Below are 12,671 nucleotides of genomic sequence, written 5' to 3' on the forward strand. Positions count from 1 at the left end.
TGCTTGAGTGGCAATTCAGAAAGAGGGTTGTTTGCTTATGCACAAAAACATTATGATTCTAAGACACAACTGCCACCAGATTTTGAATAAATGGGCAATTTTTGCATTGGTTATGAAAGCACAGGGGATTGATTTGTCAGTTTACAGAGCCACCAACAGGTTTATGCCCAAGAGTTCTGGCTGATTTTTAAGCTCACAGCAGGACGTGAACAAAACACACTGGTGGGCAACTCTGATAGCAACTAAAGATATTGCAACATGCGATGTGGTCAAAACAAATGACCGTTACCTGCGGCCACCTGCCAGAGGCGATAGGTCCTTGCCACTGCAGACTCTCTTCATACTGGCCAAGCCTGGAGAACTGGACGGCACACGGCCAAGGGTTCCTGAGTCCAAGAACAATTACAGGCAATGACGGTAGGGTAAACTTTTGTTGGCATACATGCAGTATGATAAGATGATGACAGATTCTGTTGTTTACAAATGATCTTATTTCATTTTTGCTTTTATTTCATTTTTTTTTAAGTTTCATTTGAATTCCTTTGCTTACTTAAATGTATTTATGTACTTACTCGATCATTTATATATCAATCTATCCATTTTCTTAATGTTGCTTAGTAGACAAATTCCCCCAGTTACTTGACATTAATATTCTTCAGGACCCTTAAAACTATACTTGTCTCTCTTTATATACTGCACTGTTCTATAGAAATCACGTTGAATGACCAAATGAAGAGCAGCGTGATACCACATTGTTATCATTTGACTGACTCATTCAAGAAGGGGAAATAATCTCCTCTACTAAAGATTAAGTCAAAAGGGGTTTGAGTTTTCAACCCCAGATGAATCTTTGTCAGAGGCAAAATGAAAAGAATACAGGTTATGAAAGCAGACACATGAGGGACCACACACAATGTGCTTTGTCTGAGAGGGCAGGGATAAGGAACAGAGAACAAAGAAAACAAAGGGGGGTAGCGTTAGGTGTCAAAGGCATGGAGCCCAACAGATGAGCAGGGGGGTTAAAGCACAGGGGTGAGAAAACATTAGGGACAGGTCAGGCCAGTGATAGTCCCAAGGATCATAGATGGGCAACCTGTGAAGGATAAAGATGAATTGTTTGAAACTTCTAGGACTCACATGAAAGCAGGTTTATGCGTCAAATCAGAAGCTCAAAAAGTAGGTACAAACAGGACCAAAATTTGCAAAAATGGGGAATTTTCATCAACCTCTCATACTTAACCATCAACAAGTGGACATACATATTGCCACATGATACTATTACTGCTTCTTCAATATTGGAAAAACAGGAATATTCCTATGCCATATGAAGTTGGCAAGTATGAAAACGAAGGAGGTAGAGTGAGGGTGCAGCTTCTGTTCAACCATAAGCTCACCTTTGGACCGGAACCAGCGATCATTCTTGATCTGTGAGATGCCATAGCGCTTGGAGGGTTTCTCGGTAAGGATCCTCCTCAACAGAGCTGCTCGAGAGGCCAGAATAATTGCAGGAATTATTAACAGCACTGCTCTATTAAAAGTGCAATTCCACAACATGTCCAGGCTGAATTTGAAAATGGTAGACATTTTTTAAGCTTCACATGTACTCATTAATAAAGGTGATATTAGTCACCATGCATTAGAAGTGTATCTATTTTTTAGTTTTTGCAAAACATGATGATACTAGTTTAAACAGCATATGTGACCCTGCACCTCAAAACAAACAAAAAGTCGCCAGACATGAATTTTTAGTTAAGACCATATTCTGAAAGAGCAGACTTTAAGCTTTAAAATGATGTATAATTCAAATCAAATGGACTCTCCTAACCTATGTAAATATTGGAAAGAAAGCACAAACTCAGGAAAAGTGTGAACTGAGAAAAGAGGCTCTGAAGTACAGCGTCTATTCAAGCGCTTAATCTCTAGCAAACCGTGCTGGCTCTGAATAGGACAAAAAAAGAGGATGTAAACCACCAGAGTAACAGCAATGAACGGATTATTAGATTAAATTGAAATTAAGCATGCCTCATTAACACATTCTGTCCATAATTAATGCTAACTTTCAAAGCAGTAGCACTATCCTTTCAAAAGTTATTATAGTTGAAAGTGAAGAGTGTGGACAAGGTTTTTCAGTAATGAAAAAGGGATTCTAAAGACACACCTAATCACACTATTCTACCAAAAATGTTCGAGATAAACTGCTAAAAAAACACACTTTCCTGCCCGTTTTATGATACCAAATTTTAGCATAATGTATAAGAAGATCCGCTCTTTCAGAAAATATGAAAAAGTCAAGTGCGGCTAGGTTGACCCATTTCACTTATTTTCAGTCCTCACGCAAAATCAATGTGTGCGACTTTATGTTCGTTTTGAGGTGCACGGTCACATATGCAAATTACCTGAAGTGATGATGCCGGATTATTCCTTCAAACAAGTAGTTTCTACGACTGGCAAAAAGTTCACTTGTAGAAGCTCTTGCATTACCCAAAATTGATTTTCTTTTTCCCTCAGTGAAACAATCCAACGTTTCACAACTAACTATCTGGTGAAAATGATGTCCCATTCGAGTGATGACTCATCCCACGGAAGTAGAACAATTACTGTGTCTTGGTAATGCGTCTGTGACACTGTCCCATTAAAATGGTTTTTCCCTATGCATCTGTGTCTTGATTAAGTGAAGGTAACTTTACCCATCAACCCCCCCCCCCCCCCCCCCCCGGGTAAAAAAAGGGGGTGGGGGTAAAGTTAATACCTGCACATCTTGATATGTCTGAATCTTACCCAGTGGGGTGGTGTCAATCTTCTTCCACGGTGACAGGTGCATCTTTTTGTCCAGCCAATCACAGAACTCTGTGCAGGTGTACGTAGGCTCATCCCAAGGCAACTCTGGAGGGAAGATAGCAATAAATAAGAACAACAGACATCACTCATCTATTAAACCATTAGCAACTGAAATGCCCAAACCACCCATCTTATTACTCCCAAGCCACCCGAAAAACGTCCTTCTGTTGTTGTTTTTCTTTTTGTTTTGTTTTGTTTTTTTTGGTTTTCATATAGAATATATGAACTGTTCTCTTGAAAATATCAGTAGTTGTTCCTAGATCCATCACATTGATTCTTGTCACAGCGAATTCATTACTTCGCAATATTTACTAACAGTCCCAATAATACAGGGTATACAGTAATTTTGTGACACAGCTAGAAACAAGTAAGCCTCAACAATATTTTTATGATAAAAAAGGGGGAAAAATGTCATAAAAAGTCTGCATGTAAAGTTGAGACATTAAACTCCATAAAAATATGCCTTGCAGTTAAATGGACAAATGGTATTGGTAACTCACTTATCATTATATCGTTTTGTCTGTTGTTCTGTTTTTTTTTTCTTTGTGACCTATCCAAACTTTGGGCAAACTGTGAACAACAAAGGCCAATTTGTGCCACTTTAACACTTTAATATGACAAATTATGATTCACAGAACAGTGAAAGTTCTTATGGATTTTATTGTTGCTGTGTTTGTTCTTCAGGTCTCTGGAGTAATTCAAAGCTAATGTGAATCAGCAGTTTCAAGCATTTGAGAAACAACACTATTTCTTGAATACAAAGGACTAAACTAGCACAATGCTGTAGTTAGATGGCATCCTTTAGACTAAGAGTTTTGTAAGATTGTAGCAACCTTTTCAATACTAAGGTAATAGAAAACACTGAATTCAGGTGAACAAAAAATAAGATTGAAGTTCTTTGAGTGAATTCAGTTTAAGGACTGAGTGAAAGCATCTCAATTAGTGGGAATACAGGGCAGCTGTCTGCAAAACTACAAATTTCTAATTGGCATTTGTGAGGGGTATTCTGTAGAAAATCTGTTTTCTCTCCCAGATGACAAGCCATTTTCTCCTCATGAACACAGCACTGACAAAGGCTCTTTGTTCCATTAAATCCCTTAACAATGTGTGTCTCTAATTGCGTTAATCCCTTCACAGAGGATTAAAGATCTATTGATACACTGAGTTCCAAATTCAAAGGGTCTGTTCAGAAATGTCTCCTTCCAAAATGAGCAACAGAGCTTGACAATACACTATAGGTAAATTACCCTCACAGTTTAGTAGTGGGTGGTTGCACTGAAAACCATGTATTCTTTCTCCTGAAGGCGGTAAGAACATGCTCATCCAAAGTGTGGGGTGGGCACTTTTCAGGTTACATCCAAGAATGAATATATGATGTACCACAATATCACCAACCTTAACCCGTTGAGGACGAGTCCTGAGTATACTCAGGCAGGCGTCTATGCGAAATGTGTGTTGTAGCAAAATCAAACTGTCCTCAACGGGTTAAAAGTTCTACTACCTCAGGAATCTCACAGAAAATCTATACTCTCACACTTCCTCTGCAGTGTGTTGACTTATGTACAGATCAGACTGATTTGCCATGCAAACCGATGACAATTTTGCAGTATCACTGATGACAATTCATTTCCAACACATAGTACAGGATGGCACAATAACAGCACTTGACTGTTGACTCACACATCATGCTGGCATCGTGCAAATGGACCTATCCCATAATAATTCAGATGATTTACTTGCATGCAATGGAATTGCCATCTTGGATGTCTTATGATGATAATCTAAAGATTTGGCAAGATACAGGTAAAGCTACAATTTCAATTTCTTTAATAATTGTGCATATCTGTTTATGCAAAACATATCAGAGTACAGGTATATGATACAGTAACCACTTTGAGAAAAAAATACTTACGCAAGAAAAGGTGATGTTGCACTTGTACCCTAGATTCACATGAAATGTGGAATTTTACACCTCAGCTTGCGACAATCTTCAGAAAAAACCAACAACAAACATGCCCCCCCCCCCCTGCAAATTATCAAATCAAACTGATCAATTGCACTGTACAGACAAACAGTCAAATCATTCATACAAAATGAATTCATTATATAATGGCCAGGGAAAAACAAAACAAAACACAATGAATCAAGCGAGGGCGTCAGTCGTACCTCCAGTGAGCATGGCACCCCCCCCCCCCACCCCCCAGAAATGAACAAAAATCAAACAAACTGACTAAATGCACTGTACAGACAAATACACAAATCGTTCCTTAAATTAAATGCTTTAATGGCTACGAAAAAGGAGAAGAAAAGAAACACGGTGAATCAAGCGAGGGCGTCAGTCGTACCTCCAGCGAGCATGGCAACGAGAATGATACCACAGGACCAGATGTCGGCAGGCTCGGCGTGGTATTCTGTTCTCTTGAGGACCTCGGGGGCGACGTACGGCGGAGTGCCACAACATTTCCCCAGCAGCCTCTCCTTGCCCTGGTGCCTAAAGACCGTCGCCAGACCAAAGTCCGAGATCTTGAGATTGTCTGGGCACAGTCAAGAATAATGACACCAAAATCACAATTAAACTATGGAAGACAATGATAATGACAATAGTGAGGATGACACTGTCACTTTGATCTTCAGGTTCTCTGAATTGAGCAAAGAATAATATAATGATATCATATTCATGATAGCAATGATTATGACAATGATTATATTAATGAAAATACTAATAAAGTATTAGTAATAATAATAAATACATTGTTACCACTATTACTTGAAGATGAAACAAAATGGCAAAAAAGGTAGAATATAAAAATATGTGACAGAAGATGCATACAATGATATTGATATCAAACATGATGTAGATAATCATAAGCTTTTATTTCACATGAGTACTCTGTCCAACTACAGTTTATGATTAAGTGACATGAAAAGAATCTTGAAAATTAATACACACATACACAACAGATCAACAAATCAAAGACACAAATAGCTTGTAAAGAAATGAGGAGGCAGAGGTGAAAACAGTAAAAATGCTGACAACCAAATAACCAAAACCAAAATAAACCAGCATATCCCACAAGTCTTCATCTACATTGTCGCTACCCCCATTCTCTGCACTGGAGAGGCATACCATTGTCATCTAGGAGGAGATTTTCAGGCTTGAGGTCCCTATGAGTGACACCCTTGGTGTGTAGGTACTCCACACCCGAGATGAGTTGGGAGAAGAACCGATGAGCCTCGGGTATTGGCATACCCACGTCGGGCTCTGCGGAGAAAGATCATGCTAGACTTCTTTCAGAATGCCCCAATTCTTATATGTATAGGCCTATTTGACAAATAGAATATTAACACAGCAAAAGTGTTTGTGGTGCAATTTCACATATTCTCAAATTTTGCCGACTTGTATGATGATTTTCAGAATGCATGCTAAGAAATAAAAGACTCCAGCATAAAAAAGATTTGAGAACTGTGCTGTTGTTTTCACTACAAATTACTACAACTATGCTAATAAAACATTTAATTTAAAAAACAATCATAAAAAAGTTATTCTAAGTTCTTAGTATGAACATCTATGGGAAACATTGAGTTTCTATCTCTTCATTTGTACACTTTTACTGACAGTGTAACATAATCATATAATTTTTAAATGGCTTTAAACAAGTTCGTTTGCAAGAAATCTTCGTATGCTGCGCATGTCATGTGATAGTGCATTCAAATGCATTATAAGACCATTGGCAGCTTTATCTTACTGTTCTGAAAGTCCTTAAAACCATTTTAAATACAATTTGACAATGTCCCTTCCATATCACCATATGAGCTCTTCCTTTGTATCCAGGCAAATATAACTAAACTGTTAGTGGCAACAAGCACCACATACTGTATACGCCGTTATTTTCGCGTACAAATATTTTCGCGAATGACGAGGTCATAGACATTTTCGCGAGATGTTGTTTTCGCGAATCAACACCGACGCTTACGTTAATACTGTATTAACAAAGCGTATGGAGACAATTTCGCGTGTTGTTAAATTCGCAATCCAACTGCAATTCGCGAAATTCGTGAAAATTAAACCCTCGCGAAAATAACGCCGTATACAGTAAAAACTGAATAGCTATGTACCATGTGGTGTATTATGAAATGCAATATTCTTACCGATCCTGTCGAACAGCTCGCCACCACTGGCATACTCCACAAACAGGTACTGAATGGCGCCCTCTTTGCGGTGACCGTAAAATCGGATAATGTGGCTGTCTGACATCATACGATGAATACATACCTGACGAGTGAAATAAAAATGATCTTAAAATCAGCACTACGTAAAAAGATCAACGAAATACCAGTAATTTCCGTACAAATGCTTGTGACATATGTTAACAATGAACATGAGCCATTCCTTGATTTTAAAACATGACTTTTCTTCCTACTTTGGCTCAAATGTCTGTCTGGACTATCAAACTGTGATCCTTGAAATTAACTACTTATTTTGAATACGCAAAGTATACATGGCACACGTATAATTCATGAAATCTCCAGAAAACCCCTGAAAGAGAGACAAGAACCTTAATCTTCCTAAAGTTAATCTGTCGTCAATTTAAGAATCAATTATGCATTCAGCAAATAAAGAGATTTGAAATTCTGCAACTGAAACAATTAGTGTACAAACAATTTAGTGTATGAAAGGGTCCAAGGCAAGAGAGCTCACCTGACACTACAATCCACCTTGCAAAACACTAGCAAAGAGTAACATTACAACTATCACAATAAACAAAATACATTGTACAGCACTAAGCTGTAGAAATGTACCTTCTGCAATTTGATGGGTTTACCTGTGATCTACCTCATTCCGACGGTTAACAAATTTTCTTTTCCTACACAAATTCAGAGTTTTCTTACAAAAAAGCTCTCTATAGCGACTAGCAAGCTCACATCATATAAAATTACTTCTTACTTCTTTTCTCACGCAGTCAGCTGCTCCAGGAGTTTTATCAAGGTTCAAGATCTTGACAGCTACCGCTTCCTGTGTTGACCGGTTCACGGCCAATTTCACCCTGCAATGGAAGATGTCATGAATTACGTAACAGGCATCAAACTGAACACCACAAAAACATGACATCAAAATGATGACCCATATTTCACCAAACACACATTGAGCTACGTCTTAACCTGTACGTTAGTAGGTATTTTTAACCACCACACAGAACTGAATGATATCTGGCTACTGGCAATCATTCTCTTGGTGTATGATCAATGTGTTATAAATACCAAGTTTGATCTACTTCATCAACTCACTCGCCATATGCGCCTTCACCCAAGGTCTGGACAAAGTCCCATCCATCTACAAATGGTGTCACCATGCCGACTGCATACCAAGGGACCTGTTCTGTAGTACACGGTTTAATCGATGTTGAGTTTACCTGTAAAAACAAAACAATGCTTGGCTGTTCAGTGATACATCCTTGCAGATCTATCTTTCTTTTCTTTTTTTTTTGCCAATTTAACAGATACTTGACATGTCCTCAGATGACTCTCTTATTAATGGTACTCTGATAAAACTTTACTGTGACATGATCAAAATTTATCTGTGTACACATCTATAGGCTAGTCACACATACATTTGTAGTGTATCTTTAGGATACTTTATAACACACATTTCTTAAAGTTAAGATACAAACTGGCCTGTTTTCGCCTCAGTTGTTTGGTTGTGGAAACCCTGCAATGTTCCAAGTGTACTGCACACAGTCCACAGGTATAATTTTGTTTACCTGCATGTGATAATTAAAATGTATTTGTAGCCATTTTACACTATATTTGTAGGGCCCTAAGTGGTGGTTTTACTTTAGGTTGGCTGGTAAGGAGGTCTGGGTACGATTTTACTTAATATGATTATGAATATCTATAAAATGAGTCAGACTTCAGTTTCATGGGAATTTGCGCATGAAGTGGTAAGACTGAGAGCCACACAAAAAAGCACAAAAATTTGAGTTGGATCAGGCAAATAGCAATATACTAGTGTACAAAGCTGCAACAGCCCTGCATTGAGCACATCCGCTTTGCTCGTGGGTGATCGTGCGTGCTTGATTGGATGGGTCGCTGCTCATCGGTTGATTAAAACTTGAGTTCTTTGTCAAAAAGCGCAGACAGAAATATGTCCTCTTTTCATCACGAAAAGTGGACATGTGTGTGTAAAAAAAAATAAAATAAATAACTTCGTAAAAAATAAATAAATAAATGAAATAAATAAATAAAAACAAATAATCTAAAGAAACAAAACAGTGCAAACTTGTGACAATTTATCAATGAAGAGTTTGTTTGCAAAAACCAATAAGTCCATATTTGCCAAATGGAGATATTTGCAATAAAAGGTCAAGAAAAATAGAAAGAATTTATAAATAATAAGAACATTTTTGCTTCTTTTAATTTAACCATACATGTAACTTCAAAAATATACCTTTGTAATATTGTATTAGTAATGTATGTACTGTAGTGACCAATAAACTATATCATTTAAAAGGTATTATTTTGTTCTTTATAACAGAGACCGTACTTCAAAATCTTAAAAAATGGACTAATCGGTTTTTGCGAACAAACTCTTCAAATACACTGCCTACCGGTTGTATAAACAGTAATACGTCAGATGTGAGATGAATGAGAAGTGAACATCAGCAGGCCTCATGAGCATCTTGTCGCTACTTACAGCTTACTTACAGCGACTGGGCTGTGTATCAATAGTTGAGCACAAAGCCTGGCCTCATATGAGTATGAGGACCCTGCCTGGAGCTGGCCTGCCTGTGTTTGTGGCCTGTAAGTGCTCATGACGGGGTAACCCCGTCGCGGGGCGCTTTATTTGTCCGTATGGGGTCGCTGCTGCGGTTAATGACGGGGTAGAGTATACATGCTAATTGTTATCTATTTTAAGACAGTGCTAACTGCCACCTATGCTATAGCCTATGCTATCTCTTTCGAAGACGGTTTTGAGCAGGAGCCCCTTTCATGAGCGAGTTTCCCGAACTGAAGTACTAAGAATAAGAAGTTAGAACGTCCTAACTGCTTGCCTACACAGTTAGTTCAAGGTCGATGGTTGCGTTGGTGGTTATATTCTAGCCCATTCTAACGTTTAGCGCCCTAGTAGCGTTAGTACTAGACCTAGGCCTAGACTAACCCCGGCGGGACGCGTTTTTTTTTAAGACGGCACAGATTGGGGCATGGCGCGTGTTAAACCTATGGGAAAAACGTTGGGTTAGGGTTTTTGGTTATGGTTATGGTTAGGATTAGGGTTAGGGTCACTGGGGTTGGGGTTAGGGTTAGGGTTAGGGTTAGGGTTTGATGGTTAGGGTTAGGATTAGGATTAGGGTCAGGTTTAGGGATAGGGTCCCCGATAGATTTTTAGTTTCCCCAATCTGTGCCGTCTAAAAAAAACACGCGGGATGCTCCGTGTACACAGTTGCGGCTGGTCGCAGTTAGGCCTAGACTTACTGCGACAGCCGCCACACGCAGTGTGGCGGCTGCGCCGTGCTCCCATAAAAGATCTTCATGTTGAACAAACGGGTGCCTTTGCGGCGCTATATTTCCTTAATTTTTCAACAGAAACTACTAGGAATACTTACATGGGTTGATGAAACCTAAATGACTATCATCGGCGACTGTTTGATGCATTTCATTGCTTGTGATGCACAAAATGATGTCTTATAAGCAGCTCACCGATGTTCACAGAATTCACAATCACTTGCACAAGCGCACACAGAATACTTGAACTAACATAAGCGAAACTGCGGGGAAGCCGCCAGGACCGCGCCTGGCGGCGCGGTCTCCGGGGCGGAGGCGCTAGGCCTAGACATATACTAGTCATAACAAATTTTAGCATACACGAATTCTAAGACGTGGGACTACGGGTTGGCGTGCTGGTCATTTAAACTACAAATATCGACAATTCATAAAGGTCATTCTCGTGCATAATAAAGCGCCAATTCAAACATAAGTATGGCTCATATGACACACCGTCTTACAATAGGAGAATAAAGTCATCACTTGCGTTCCGTATCTTACCCGTTCCTCAATCTCGATACATACGAATGCAAAACAAACGTGGAATACTGCCCACGAATGACGTTCCAACTTACGAAGTTCGCGCGGAATCAAATTAAAATTGCCAGAATTAGAAATAGTTCAAGCCGTTCTCTGTGATTGTTTTTGTTGGTTGCGCGTTGTGACGAGACCACAGTAGAGCAGAAGTAAATAACAAGAAGCAACGCCACGAGAATTATCCTGACCCCCCCCCCCAAAAAAAAAATAAATAAATAAATAAAAAAATTAAAAAAGGTATGTAGGCTCCTACCGACATAGGCCTTGTAATATAGGCCTACAATATTATTTTACAGTGAATATCTTCTTCTTCTTCTTCTTATCTTCAATTATCTTTTCTTCTTCTTCTTTTTCTTCTTCTTCGGCTTTTTTTTTTTTTTTGAGGGGGGCAAGACGGGTGGCCAAACAGACCTTGTTCGACACCAAATGTTCCAAATTGTGTAGGCTACAGGTGTGATATCATGAACAAGTGCCCAACCGTCTCTACATAATTTTGTTTCGATTCAATTGAATTTAGTTATCAACATGAATTATCCCGTGATGTATAGGACAACTATGGTCTCCCATGTGAAGAGTTTGTTCGCAACAAATCGATAAGTCCATATTTGCCAAATGGAGATATTTGTGATTAAAGGTCAAGAAAAATATGAAGAATAATAAAAAAAATGTTTGCTTCTTTTAACCATAACTTCAAAAATGTACCTTTATATGTAGTGACCAATATATCATTTAAAAGGAATTATTTTGAACTTAATTATGACACAGACCGTACTTCAAAATCATCAAAAAATGGACTTATCTGTTTTTGCGAACAAACTCTTCATGTGTGATGACGCCATAATGTTTATGACGCCATCACTTCGCAGCAGTCAGAAAGCTTCTGCACATAAATTTATTATTAGCATTCTTCACACTAGGAAATCAGGGTTCATTTTGGGGTTCAATTATTATTATCATTTATGCGACCAGGTAAAGAATGTAGAATACATATCATTAACATTACAAACATGAAACAAAACCCAGAATGAACATTACAAGGATACACTGTACTGTACACGTTTACACATAATGAAAATGAAATGAATGGAGACTACATGAGGGTCAGGGCACACAAAAGTAAATACACTGCAAATAATGCGGTGTTAAAAGTGTAACACCAACCGGGTGTCAAACTGTGGGTGTTAAATTTGGTGTTAAATTGACACAATTTGACACCCTTCGGTGTTAATTTAACACCAACATTCTCTCATTCATTGGGTGTTAGATTCTCGGTGTTAAAATGACACCCAAGTGGTGTTATAGTTATGGTTCTAGGAACACCACCCCCTGGAAAACCACCCTCCGGATAACTACCACACGGATAATTACCCCCCGGGAAAATTCCCCCCTAGGGCAACTACCCCCCGGACAACTACCCTCCAAGGGCAATTACCCTCCAGGGTAATTACCCCCTAGGACAACTACCCCCCGGACTTTACCCTCCTAGGGCAATCACCCCCCAGGGCAATTCCCCCTTAGGAAAACTACCCCCTGGATAACTACCCCTCGGATAACTACCCCTCGATAACTACCCCCTCGGATAACTACCCCTGGATAACTACCCCCTCGGATAACTACCCCCTGGATAACTACCCCCCGGAGAACTACCCCCTGGGTAACTACCCCCCGGAGAACTACCCCCTGGATAACTACTCCCCGGAGAACTACCCCCTGGGTAACTACCCCCCGGATAACTACCCCCCCCCCCCGGATAATTA

The 12,671-nt window shown here is 39.2% G+C and overlaps 1 protein-coding gene across 1 annotated transcript; it reads right to left on the reverse strand.

Annotated features, from left to right (window-relative positions):
- Nucleotides 1-289: 289 nt before the first annotated feature.
- Nucleotides 290-8,189, reverse strand: LOC139710662 (serine/threonine-protein kinase Chk1-like; the record flags this gene model as incomplete). Its single annotated transcript, XM_071622584.1, has 8 exons — nt 8,125-8,189; nt 7,784-7,883; nt 6,988-7,111; nt 5,966-6,100; nt 5,184-5,372; nt 2,779-2,883; nt 1,395-1,481; nt 290-386 (listed from the first exon to the last, which is right to left on the reverse strand). Coding segments are annotated over exons 1-8 (902 nt in total), but the record flags the coding sequence as incomplete, so codon positions are not given.
- Nucleotides 8,190-12,671: the final 4,482 nt, after the last annotated feature.

The sequence above is a fragment of the Diadema antillarum genome, unplaced genomic scaffold (genome assembly GCF_040938485.1).
Source record: "Diadema antillarum isolate AM-2024a unplaced genomic scaffold, OU_Dant_1.0 seq00001552_RagTag, whole genome shotgun sequence".
Taxonomy (NCBI): Eukaryota; Metazoa; Echinodermata; class Echinoidea; order Diadematoida; family Diadematidae; genus Diadema; species Diadema antillarum.